The sequence below is a fragment of the Bombus vancouverensis genome, chromosome 2 (assembly GCF_051014615.1).
Source record: "Bombus vancouverensis nearcticus chromosome 2, iyBomVanc1_principal, whole genome shotgun sequence".
Taxonomy (NCBI): Eukaryota; Metazoa; Arthropoda; class Insecta; order Hymenoptera; family Apidae; genus Bombus; species Bombus vancouverensis.
Genome location: NC_134912.1, coordinates 1307059 through 1320835, shown reverse-complemented (window position 1 = coordinate 1320835; position 13777 = coordinate 1307059). Strand labels below are relative to the sequence as shown.

The 13777-nt window shown below is 40.2% G+C and overlaps 1 protein-coding gene and 1 pseudogene across 1 annotated transcript; one reads left to right on the top strand and one right to left on the bottom strand.

Annotated features, from left to right (window-relative positions):
- Nucleotides 1-1800: 1800 nt before the first annotated feature.
- Nucleotides 1801-11985, top strand: LOC117163970 (farnesol dehydrogenase-like). Its single transcript, XM_076626173.1, has 5 exons — nucleotides 1801-2105; nucleotides 3200-3326; nucleotides 10361-10493; nucleotides 10776-10910; nucleotides 11451-11985. Exons 1-5 carry the CDS (start codon nucleotides 1811-1813, stop codon nucleotides 11508-11510), a joined length of 750 nt encoding a protein of 249 aa, XP_076482288.1. The 5' UTR covers nucleotides 1801-1810; the 3' UTR covers nucleotides 11511-11985.
- An 837-nt stretch (nucleotides 11986-12822) lies between these two features.
- Nucleotides 12823-12941, bottom strand: LOC117163996 (5S ribosomal RNA; annotated as a pseudogene).
- Nucleotides 12942-13777: the final 836 nt, after the last annotated feature.

The following is a 13777-nucleotide window of genomic DNA, read 5'->3' as shown; positions in this document are numbered from 1 at the left end:
AAGATCGAATTATGTATGAAACATACAGTATGGCTACTGTAGTAAAGTACAAAGTATAAGGTATAAAGTAGTGTATAATAACACTAGTGCAAGGTAAAAGGATCGTAACATAGACTTAAGAAAACTGTGTGACAAGCAACACGATCTCATGTTTAAAATAATGCCCAGTGAATTCTGTGTACCTTTCGTATCACAGCTTATGGATCAATCCCGTTCAGTTTTTAAATAAAAAAAAATTTCGTTGTTGGCTATCGTACTTCGTAAGAATAACGATAAGAATGTTAATTACACAGACATATTTAAGAGTAACTAGAGAAGGCAAAAAATATTGTTTATCTTAATATTATATAACATATGCATTGTTACCTAATTACAAGCTTTACTAAATGAAATTGTTTTCTTTCGGATCCTGAAATAGTGCTTCGTATTTGCGTTATTGTGACGCTGCAACGGTGATATGTCTATCAGCAAAATTGATAAAGCTAATCAAGTAGTATTGCTGAAATTGCGTGTATCTAAGTAATAGGCAGAATTTGTATGTAACAAGATAAGCGGTTTGTAATATTAGATAAAGTGTGTTTTTACATCTTGAAAATTTTCATAAATACATACAAATCTGCGGTCATCATTAACAAAATAACAAAGTGGTAATTCTACAATATTTAATCTCCTTATCTTACCTACCCTTCGCTGGTAGTTATGAATGTTATGTCATTAATTGAAGAATTGCCACATTGGAAAATATTGCGATCTTAATTGAATACTATGATGGAGTTATACGTTCGATCCATTATCCAAGATTTCAAGTAAATCTTTTATTATAAAGTAACAACAACATGTACTCGTCATTCTCCTCGGTTAAAACATATAAGAAACGCGCTCACAGCAGAAAAATTTTTAGAAGAAATCGTAACGGCCAACTCATCATGAGTGCGTCATCACTATTTTATGGGTATAGTACATGTAATAGCTACGTTAAACATGAGTCAGCTATTTAAAGCAAATACATGTAACGATCACTTGACTAGAATAGCTTTTCGAGATGGTATAGAATAGAGAGCTATTTTTTATATTGTTACTTTTTTGCGAAGATGTTTGTTTTTAAACATTAGTAACTGACTAGAAATTACACTCGTTAACTCTAGTCGCTATAGGTATTTATTACGTATCTTTACGTAATGTAATTCGAGTGTTTGTACTGACTAATTCAACTCTGGAGGAAGGGTGAGGGGAGCGGACGTATAGCTATAGTTATAACTATAATTCCTATATCAATATACTTCATAAAAAAAAATATAATCGCGATCATTAACAGAATCGCAACATCGGCTGCTCTATAACTTTCCGTATTTTTCGTATTACACCTTTATGTATTTTTGTTAGGAAAGTGATATATTTACACTGTACATGAGAGTGTGTGTGTAAGGGTCAGAAGGCGTCCAGGTCTTAGTGGAGACAAAAGACTGTTGCCAGATGTTAGAAGAATCTAGGATAGTCGGTTGGCGACAAGCGTGCGTGCAAGACGTTCTTCAGATTGTAATATAGATGTATAGCTGTTGTGTGTGAAATATAGTCAATTATTTGTATTTCCAAATCCTCGAATTTCCTTAACAATTTTTTACTTTATGTTTTGAGATATTTAACTCGTTGCGTTGAAACTGAGCACTCTGTAGATTGCATGTTAGGTAGTTAGTTGCTATGAGACGCCACAAGTGGCCGCGATTGATAGGGGCAAGAGCCCGAAATCTCTCTTTAAACTACAACGGAATACTTCCACGCGTAGTGACTTTGTAGCACGGCAATACGAACGATGAATCGCTGGATTGGAAAAGTAGCACTTGTGAGCGGTTCGAGCGGAGGAATCGGTCTCGCGATATCGAAAGCTCTGGCTACCCATGGCATTAAAATAGTTGGTTTGGGAAGAAGAATAGACAAACTTCAGGATGCTACAGTAGAAATTGGGAAGGATAAATTTTTTCCGATCGAGTGCGATGTAACGAACGAAGAAGATATTCTTAAGGTTTTTAAATGGATCGACGAAAAGTTTGGTCGCCTTGATATTCTAGTGAATAATGCTGGAGTTCTTAGTTCCACACCTATCCTCGGTAAAAATATCTATTCATATCGATATATGGTATTTTACGAATATGCTTCGATTTGAATTTTCCTTTTTTCTGTAATCTTCTTTTTTTTAAGTATTGCCAGTAATCATAGGTTATATTATTATGCTACAGATGTAAAATGGTTAGAATAATTTAGATTCGTTTATCTACTATCTGTAGTAGGAAAGCTTTCGTTGGACAAGTAGTGTTGATTTGGAGTTAATGTCCCAGGTTTCTTCAGTATTAGCGGAGAAGTCAGTTGTATGGAAAATTTCAATAAAATTTCAATTTCGTTATCAGTATAACCGCTCGAGTGATTACAATCATTCCTTTGAATTATCGAGCTTGATTAAATTAATCTTCATGTCATCGGAAAGCGTACCATAGTACGCGGAAGGAGTATTTATATACATTTGCATTAAAACATAAGTATTACAAGTTTTGTTTTGTTAGACCAGAAATTCAACCATACGAACAAAACAAATAGGATCCTTTTATTTTGCAAGTTATGTGATTTTCATTTGTTGCAATCTCTGAGTGGTATTTATTCTGAAAAATCGTTATCTATTAATTATCACTGATATATTACTGACGATTGGCACCTATGCTATGTTAAAAATATTTTGCAATATCAAAACTTCGCTGTACATTAGTTATGTTCTGATCGAGATTTTCTTGCTCCAAATTTTCTAAATTCATCAGATAAAAAGGTTGTTACACGTGTTTAAGGAATATTCGAAGAATTTTTAGGAAAATCAAATCTGATACAAAAAAGTTGTGTTCGCTACTTTCGACTGATCTTTTCAAGTAAAATTCAAATTTTGTTTCCAGATGTTTCCTTCCCTACAATATCTACTATTTCAAAATAATAATGCTTTTCTAGTCATTATTTTTAAATGTGAATGTTACAAATGTCAAATATTACATAAATAATACAGTTTTACTCGCGAAATTGAAGTTTTTTTTATCTAAACGTTGATTCTTACATGCCCCAACTGTTATATTTAATTACTCTTACTAATAATAGCTTGGCTATATAATAATACTCATAGATACATTTCTGTTTGTAATAACTAATCGTAAATATTCTGTTACAGATTCAAAAACCGAAGAATACCGTAGAGTCATTGACACCAACTTGCTAGCACCAGCAATTTTTACACGAGAAGTAGTAAAATCTATGAAAAAATGCAACGCTTGCGGCCATATAATTAATATCTCCAGGTAACTTCATGTATTACATAAGAATATATTTCTACCGTAATTTACTGATGGCAGCGTCGGATAAATATATCTGTGGAAAATGCCAAAGAATCTATCGTTCCATTTGTCCTCTCAAATCTTAATTGTTTTTTGTTAATCTAAGCAAGTAGTTTTCATCTTCTATTTACAAACGGAGAAAACAAAAATGAAACTTTTATATTGAACACTACCAAATAAACTCAATTCATTTGAATTTAATTTTTTGCCCAATATATATGTCGGAGATGAAAGAACACTGGAGTCTGTAATTGAACAATTGTAGTTACTCAATCCGATTGTAATTGTTCGAGAGTTGTGATAATGAGCTTGAGCTCGAGGCGACAGTCAGTCGCCGAACGTAGCCGCGGTCACGGGATGAACGCTTTGCCTAGCAAAGGTATGGAGTAATTCTATAGCTCTCCTTAAAGGAAATATTCGTGGCGACACGCGACAGCAAACATTCCAACGGTTTCTGTCCCGTGGCTCGCCACACGCAGACCCTATTCTTCGAGTAAGATGATTGCCAGATGTCGATGCATCTCCGCAGTACATGTTCGGCTAGCCCGAGGGCCCGTTATAAATCTTAAGGTTTAGTTAACTAAAGTCCTTCAAACAGACAAACAGTCTTTGTCCCAACTACGGGAAGATAGGGGAGACATATTTTTCAACTAGTGGCGTCTCCCACTAGCAACTTTCCCTCGAGGGCGGCTAGCATCTTTTTCTAACCACCGATATGGAGATTGACCAATTAGCAGCAACGCCAATTTCCCTTACTTTCTGAACGAAGGCTTTTCTCGACGAATCCGATGATCTCGTGTCCTTAGACACACCCCATTATAGTTTTCCTCTGTGGCATCATCGGGACAGGAAAGGCATTCTCGTTCGCGATCTCAATGATGAAAGGAGTAACCCTTTACGACCAGTGAATATCACGCATCCGACTTAGATTTTGTGAGTACGTTCATCTATCATCCCGTCGACCGCGGATTCGTTATTGAACCTAGGATCATTGTCATTAGTTTCTCGAGTGCCTAACTACCACGGTTACTTGTCCGGCTCTATAATAATCGTATTTGCACTAGCCGATGTCTTCTCTATTGCACAACGACGACGTGTAACCCAAACGAAGATTCGTTTCACGCCCCTAACCCTAATTCTAATGTCCGCTCCGACATCAGAAGTGGGATAAGTGCCGATTATAACAGTGCAAGAGCTTACGACCATCGTGCGCGAGTTAATTCCGTCGCTAGTGCAAAAATCGAGTGTGGAACCTAACAATTTTTCGACTCCGCTGCATGGTGCGCAGCTACCAATCTGATTATGGAGGAAGATCCTTTACAAAGCAGTGCCCTGAATATAATTTCAATACCGAGTGTCGAATCGACTTCTACGCAGTGGAGGCGCTAACTGGTAGATCAAGCCATCCGGGTGAGTCGTTTCCATTTTACCCCGATTTCGGAGCCGAGTGTTCGCAAATTAAAATAATCCGTAGTATTGAGAATCTCTGGCAAAAGAACGATTGATATAGTAGTAATGCGAGGAATAAGAAATATTGGTACTAAACGTATCGCTCAAATCTTGTCCATTGCAGGTGTCGGTGGTTAGAGATAAATTTTTCATGTTCTCGCTGATAGTTATTTAACAATACGATATCGCGATTGCTCGTTAAATTTTAGGCCAAGATTTTGACGTAATATTACACAAAATAGCCTCGCTATGTGTAAAACAAAAATAATTAATGCCTGTAATAAAACCGCTGAAAACGAGATCGATGTTAATGAAGTTGACAATGAGGTACGTGGTAGTGATAAAAGTCGATTAATCTTTCTTTTCGAAAATTCAGAGATTCATCCGTTACGGGTTCCGTACGTACTCGTACAAAAAATACAGGCCAGTTAGAAGTACAATTAATTGATCCTAACATCGCCGTACAAGGAGTCCTAATAGACTTCGCGAGCGCAGAATAGTACGTGATAGAACAAGCGACTTAATTACAGCCAAAAATCATAAAGCCTAGTAATTCACCGTTCGCGAGCCCTGTGTTACTCGTGAAGACGAACAATGGTTCAGATAGATGATAGGTAGATTTTCGAGAACTAAATAAATATACGGTCGCGGATCGGTATCCTTTACCCCTCATTGCGGATCAAGTCGCGAGATTGCAAAAGCGAGATATTTTATTATTCTGGACATGGCCGGCGGGTTTCTCCAAATCCCTATTCATCCTAATTCTAGGAAGTATACAGCATTGATTACCCTCGATGAACAATTTGGATAATAAGTTGTTGTTTTCTTCGAATTCTTTTGTGCCTTTGTTCGATCCATTCGATGTCCTTTATTTGCATAACATAAGTGCGTGCGCGTTTAATGTTTCTTCCGGAAGTCATTTTCGGGACGGCGATACTAGGCTGACCCCGTCGAAAATGGGGATTCTTATACTTTCGGACAACCCTAATAATTGTGCAGCTCATACTTGTCTAAATATTCTAATATTTATGTTCTTCCTTGCTACAATTTTGTAAACCATCAAAACGTTTACTACGGAAATCCTCAGGAGTAGTCGCGTGCCAAGTCTTCTGTAGCATTTGACCCTTTTTAATTGCGGTGACATAAGAAATCATTTGGTCGGAGTGATCTGTACTACACTTTCCTTCGTTCCATTCAGCAGCGGCTGCTGATTTCGAGGTTGCGAACAAACGAAACGAGAGATCGTTCTTGAGATTCCTTTGAAAACACGTACAACAGCCAACGTGCCATTCTTATGTTGTCGTCTATTTGGATGATCCCCTAATTATTGCCGACTCGATAGATCAAGCTCTAAAAGTATTGCACACCGTACTAGATACCGTTGTAAAAGCCGGATTCTCCTTTAACTTTTCAAAATGTTCTTTTCTAAAGGCATCGGTACTCTATTTGGAATATGTAATTTACGACGGAGAAGTTCGTCCCAATCCGGGTAAAATGCACGCCTTGAGTTCTTTACCTGCGTCAACGACCGTCACACAGCTCAGGCAGTTCATAGGTTTAGCCCTTTATTTCCGAAAATTCGTCCCTAAATTTTCACGGGTAATGAAACCCTTGTATGCGCTTACTTCCGAAAATAAAAACATGACTTGGACAGATAGGCATGGAAAAATAAGGCAAAAGGTAATTTACGCCCTGACCGACGCGCCGGTGTTAATGGTATTTGACCCGAACTACCCGATAGAACTTCGTATCGACGCTAGTTCGGATGGATATGAGGTTATTTTAATGCACAAGATTGAAGATAAAAATAGAGTAATAGAATATTACAGTATAAGAAGTAGCCCTGCGGAATCTAGGTATTCTTACGAACTAGAAACGTTAGCAGTTGTGAACGCCGTCAAGCATTTCCGTCATTAACTCCGCGGACGAGAATTTCTTGTCGTCTACGATTGTAATCCTTTGAAGGCATCCAGTAGTAAGGTAAATTTAAATGACAGGGTTTACAGGTGGTGGGCTTACTTACAAACTTTTACTTTTGACATTCTGTACCGGGAAGGTAAACGAATGGCCCACGTAAATTTTGTCTCGCGAAATCCCGTAGACTTGGATCACCTTACGATCAACGAAGTCATAGAGAAGGAAATCAATCTGACCGAAATCTCCGAAGACTAGCTATTAGTGGAATAACGTCGCGACTCCCAAATTTCTGGGATCGTCAATAAATTACAGAACGAAGAGCTCGCGGAAGACGTCGCGAATACGTATGAGTTACGGTCCGGTACCCTTCATCGTAAAATACAGAGAAAAGGTAAAACTCTCTGCTTGCCCATCGCTCCAAGAGGGCTTAAGTGGTCCGTTATTAACCATGTGCAACAGTCAATTATGCACTTAGGTTGGGATAAAACGCTTGAGAAACTGTGCGAGTGTCACTGGTTCGAAGAAATGGCGGAGTATGTTCGCGAATTCGTAGAGAACTGTCACGCTTGTCAAGTTTCGAAGGCCAGTTCAGGTAAAATACGAGCTGAATTACATCCTATACCTAAGACCAGCATACCTTGGCATACAGTTCGCGTGGACATAACGGGCAAACTAAGCGGTAAAAGTGGTTCGAAAGAATATGTCATTGTTTTGGTCGACGTCTTCACTAAATTCGCATATCTGCATCATACTCGTAAAGTAGATTTCCTTAGTACCGTTAAAACACTTAAGTACTATATTTTTATTCGGCAGTCCTTGCCGGATAATAGCGGATCAAGAGAGGTGTCCTAACGGGTAAAGAATTCCAAGATTTCTGGCAAGGTGAACACTAAAACTCCACTTAATCTCAACCGGTGCGAGTAGGGCCAACGGTCAGGTAGAGCGTATTACGGTACGTTGAAAATTATGTTCACGATCATAGAAACGACCGGGCGATCGTGGCTAGACGCGGTTGGCAAAATACAGCTGGCTTCGAATTGCACCACCAACCGCGTGACTAAATCGAGTCCATTGGAACTATTAATTGGTGGAACAGCAAAGACCTTACGACTCGTTGATACCCGATAATATCGAAGAAAAAGAAGTAGATATCTCTAATGTAAGACAGCGGGCAATAGAGGATATAGAAATTGGTGCTAGATACGATAAAGGTGGAGTTGACAAAACTAAAGCTAAGGTAGTTAGGTTTAACCTTGGTGATTTTGTATTATGCAAAAACGAGGAAAGAAACCAGACGAAGTTAAATCCGAAATTCAGAGGTCCATTCGAGATAGCAAAGATTTTGGAAGGAGATAGATATACTTTAAAAACCTTAGACGGCAAACAATCATATAAGGACAGACATGACAGACTGAGAAAGATGCTAGAAAGTTGCGCCCCTGCTGAGATTGACGTCTGCGGTGATGATAACGATGGTGATAATAACGATGCAAGTGCACTGACCTCAGAGGATCATTAACACCACGTTGTGGTCGTAGTGATATACCCACAGTAACGTTTTGCGTATCTGCAATATATCCACTGTGATGTCTCATACATCTGTAATATACCCACAGTGACGTTTTGCGTATCTGCAATATATCCACTGTGATGTCTCATACATCTGTAATATACCCACAGTGACGTTTTGCGTATCTGCAATATATCCACTGTGATGTCTCATACATCTGTAATATACCCACAGTGACGTTTTGCGTATCTGCAATATATCCACTGTGATGTCTCATACATCTGTAATATACCCACAGCGACGTTTTGCGTATCTGCAATATATCCACTGTGATGTCTCATACATCTGTAATATACCCACAGTGACGTTTGCGTATCTGCAATATATCCACTGTGATGTTTCATGTATCTGTAATATACCCACAGTGACGTTTTGCGTATCTGCAATATATCCACTGTGATGTCTCATACATCTGTAATATACCCACAGTGACGTTTTGCGTGTCTGCAATATATCCACTGTGATGTTTCATACATCTGCAATATACCCACAGTGATACACCCAACGTAGCAATATGATCCAACCAACTGAGATTCATCAGTGTACGAAATCGAACATGATCTGTCGTGTCATTACGGTCTGGCGACTCACAGAACGCAACTAGCACTTTGAATACAAATTATAACGCTACAAATTCTTGTTCTCTTTTAGTTTTGTGTTGTCAAGCCTCAGAACGAAATTTTGTTATTGCACTGGACCCTTGACTTACTTGGACATTTAGTTAAATCGTAAATAATGTCAGTTGCATCGAATCTAATGTAAGAAAGCACGATATTTTAGTTACACACGAGGACGTGTGATAGTCAGGATGGCCGTGTCGGAGATGAAAGAACACCGGAGTCTGTAATTGAACAATTGTAGTTATTCAATCCGATTGTAATTGTTCGAGAGTTGTGATAATGAGCTTGGGCTCGAGGCGACAGTCAGTCGCCGAACGTAGCCGCGGTCACAGGATGAACGTTTTGCCTAACAAGGTATGGAGTAATTCTACAGCTCTCCTTAAAAGAAATATTCGGGGCGACACGAGACAATAAACATTCCAACGGTTTCTGTCCCGTGGCTCGCCACGTGCAGACCCTATTCTTCGAGTAAGATGATTGCCAGATGTCGATGCGTCTCCGCAGGACATGTTTGGCTAGCCCGAGAGCCCGTTATAAATCTTAAGGTTTAGTTAACTAAAGTCCTTCAAACAAACAAACAGTCTTTGTCCCAACTACGGAAAGATAGGGGAGACATATTTTTCAACTAGTGGCGTCTCCCACTAGCAGCTTTCCCTCGAGGGCGGCTAACATCCTTTTCTAACCACCGATATGGAGATTGACCAATTAGCAGCAACGCCAATTTCCCTTACTTTCTGAACGAAGGCTTTTCTCGACGAATCCGATGATCTCGTGTCCTTAGACACACCCCATTATAGTTTTCCTCTGTGGCATCATCGGGACAGGAAAGGCATTCTCGTTCGCGATCTCAATGATGAAAGGAGTAACCCTTTACGACCAGTGAATATCACGCATCCGACTTAGATTTTGTGAGTACGTTCATCTATCATCCCGTCGACCGCGGATTCGTTATTGAACCTAGGATCATTGTCATTAGTTTCTCGAGTGCCTAACTACCACGGTTACTTGTCCGGCTCTATAATAATCGTATTTGCACTAGCCGATGTCTTCTCTATTGCACAACGACAACGTGTAACCCAAACGAAGATTCGTTTCACGCCCCTAACCCTAATTCTAATGTCCGCTCCGACATATAGAATAAATTCAGCAATATGTCAATGTCACTGTGTATCTCTAGATTTTTATATTCCACAATCTCCCCAATCGATCGAATTTCTACCGATATATGCAAGACATCCGAAAGAGATAAAAAAAATATGAAAATAAGCAGAATGTCTGTGCTTATCTTTTCGTAGTTTGTACTTTATTACGAAAAACTTCAGAAAGGTTCATTAAATTCCGTGATTTCGTAGAAATTAAACTATACTGTCTTCCATTATACTAATTTTTCACAGACAGCTTGATTAAATTATTACATTTTTTAATATGAAGCATATTTATAGCATTGCCGGATTACATCTTGAAGGTATAGCCGTACCGATCGGCATGTACGGTCCTAGTAAATACGGTCTAAGAGCTCTAGGGATAGAACTTCGTCACGAAATAATCGCGGTCAAGCTGAACGTCAAAATCACGGTAACAGCTCGTTATTTACATATGTATAGTATATTATTTAATGCCATCATTAGTCCATACGTACAGACAAGAAAATGAAAATTTTCGAAGGTGTGGGAACATTTAAAACCTAAATCTAACAGATGGCGTTGATAGATATCGTTGCCATTTCTATAATTAAAATTGGCTCAACAAAATTGTCTATGATTTTTTGTTAATGTAATTCTGAATAATCAGATATACGCATGCACATACTATAAGAATAAATAATACTCACAGGGTTTTATCTGTATATTTTAATAGAACATCAGCCCCGGAGCTGTGATGACAGATATGATGAAAGGTGTCCAAGATGTCGTGAGCAATAATTTTATATTAAAAGTTGGAGACATTGCCGAAGCAGTGATCTACGCGTTAGGAACACCGGAAACGGTCGAGGTATGTATACATAAAATACCTGTCCACAAGAACATACACACTGCAACGACTCTTAGTAAGATTATCGACACACATTTTAACCCACATCTTTAATTTCCTTTATGCCAATTTCGTTTCGACGTTCCCGCATTTGCACTCATTTTATTTCGTTCCTAATATAAGATCTGTATAAAAAAATATTATTTACTCCGTCGTTATATTAATTCATATAATTTGTATAACAACTATAGAGCTAGATAACCCTTTTTATACAGTTGATTATTGAATTACCTTCTTTCCTATTTTATTGTTTTTCTATTTACTTATGTTCCTTTATTTTACCTATTTGATATTTTCTTTTATTTCTTTCTATGCATACAATTTTTATATTTCTTTCTATAATATGTGGAAGTAACCATTTTGTTATTATAGGATGATAGATGATTATAGGATGATAGAATTTCTCCTTTCTCAATTAAGAACATATGTCAATATTATGTGAACGTTATTATTTTTACTGGTAATGATTAACTTCAATAGTCATAGAAATACTGTTTGCAGATTCCGGAAATCACTGTAATACCACACGGCACGGGATTTATTTTCCCACAGCGGGATTGACTCACTGTTAGTCATTACTTAAATCCGGTTCCCGGGCCCCTCTCAATTGCAGCCGGGACGGCCATTGTGGAGGTTTTAGTTGGTTGGAGTCCGGCACTACCACGCCGCTTTTCCCCAGAAGCGACCTGGTTTCCGTGCGGATTTCCTCCACGTTAACAAAAAAAAAGTCATTACTTAGATGCTGTAACATACCGATTTTAATGAACTTCACGCCCGATCACATCATTATATCAATGTACAATGGCGAAAAAATCAGTGTGTTACTCCTATCTTGCAAGTATCAGAGTAGTTGAAGACATATGTTGTTAGATATGCGATTAACGTTTTGTATTTACATTATTACTACTATTAGGTTATTACCATTTATACAAAGGAATGTAAGAACCGATGACCTCATCAGGACGATTGTGAATCTTAATGCAATATGGTAAAATCAAGATGTATGTAGGAATGTTTTATGGAGTAGAACTTTAGACCCTCTGTTCAATGGATTATCCTATTTAATAAAGAAATGGATTAGAAAACGGAGATTTATATTTTTCCCCTAAATATAAAAAAGTACGTCTTTGTGCGTAAAGTGCGTACAATAGACTTAGCCTAGATATGTTTATCACATAATTAAAACTGGTACGTATACATTTTACGACGTTACGATTAATTTCTGAAAACAAATATCAGCTGGCAGTTCTTACCGCGTGAAGTGGCTACATACGCGACCTTCCCAGAGCCCTAATCCAATCCACTTCCACTATATTTTTATCTGTCATTTGAATTGTACATAAATGCTGTTACTATTCACAATGCGCGTCTGTTGAACTTTTTGTTCTCCTCCCCTTTTTTCATGTATGAATGTTAACTGTACCCAGTAGTCTTATGTACTTATACCTTATAATGAAATAACTAATGGCTATTTATGAAATTCGCGACATTCTTATATAGACTTTTTCGTACTTTTCTTCTTTTTTCTTTTTTATATATTTACGCGGAGGAAATCCGCACGGAAGCCAGGCCACTTCTGGGGAAAGCGGCGTGGTAGTGTCGGACTCCAACCGACTAAAACCTCCACGATGACCGTCCCGGCTGCGATCGAGGGAGGCCTGGGAACCGGTGTGAGCGTCGCAACGCCCCCCCCGTTCCTAATACCACCGCTGATGGAGCGGTGTGTGGCCATTGTCACACCGCGCCTCGTCGCCGGAGCCGCCGTGCCAGGCAGCCCGGTTCCCCTACCGGACTGCTTGGCGACCCCGAGGCGCTGAACCGCCAGCGCCCAAGCCCGAACCCCACCGGGGGGCGCGGCGGGCCCAGCGCGCTTCGCCAACGCCACACGGAGTTCCCAGGCGATCACCCATTCAAGTACTATGCGTGCCCGACGCTGCTTAACTTTCGTGATCTGACGGGAACGAGTGTACTCAGCGCGACCAGGGCGTTGGCGGCCAGACTTTTTCATACTGGGGCGCAGCTTTTCGCGAGATCGTCCGAAGATCGCCGGTCTGCGACGACCTTGACTCTTGAAACTGTTCGCGAACGACGCTCCGCAGGGAGGACTTGCTTATGTAAGTCTATGGGAGCTGGCAAACCCACGTTCCCGCAGCCAGGGCAGACTGTCGGGACAAGCGTCCCGCTTAGGTGAGTTTTCTATGTACACCGCAGGGAAGGTCGCCGGGAGTGTAAGCGAGAGGCTCGGTTACACTCTCTCTACGTGGCCTTGGGTAGTAACGCACCCACGATCCTGATGCCAAGGATGGGACCGTCGGGATAAGTTCCCGGGTACTTTGTACCTTGAGGCCCCCGCTTACGTGAGTCCCACTCGATCTGTCGAGTACGGTTAGCAGGTCGCCGGCCGGCAGTGACGTGGCAGTACATCCACGCGATAGTCCCACCAATGACTTAGGATGGTACCACGGGCGGTCGACTGTAAGCCCGGAGGGAGTAGCGACCCCTCTGCTCGGCCAATTATAGGTTTGGACTCGTGGTGGCAGTGGTTGATGGCCACGATGCTGGCAAGAGGGCCGATTTAAGGGGTAATGGCTCGCCCCAAATGGCCTTCGGCGGGTGAGCAGCGTTCCACCTGCTCCGGAGCCGTCCTGGTGAGGCGGTAGGGCTTAGAATCGCCCCGTTCCGCCTGTAACGAGCGACAGCCCCTGCAGGCTTAACTAATCCAGGCAGCAAGGTACTGAGTGCCTTGTGCGCTGGTTGGGCGTAACCCCACCCCTATGGCCCTAGGAGTGCCCTGGTACTGTATGGCGATAAATTTGCGCTAAGGAAAG

What these genes read in the sequence shown, in the direction of transcription:
- LOC117163970 (XM_076626173.1), top strand. Translation starts at nt 1,811, where the DNA reads ATGAATCGCTGGATTGGAAAAGTAGCACTTGTGAGCGGTTCGAGCGGA. An exon ending in TAGTTCCACACCTATCCTCG is followed by an intron (nt 2,106 to 3,199) that starts GTAAAAATATCT and finishes ATTCTGTTACAG; the next exon opens with ATTCAAAAACCGAAGAATAC. An exon ending in AGCTGAACGTCAAAATCACG is followed by an intron (nt 10,494 to 10,775) that starts GTAACAGCTCGT and finishes ATATTTTAATAG; the next exon opens with AACATCAGCCCCGGAGCTGT.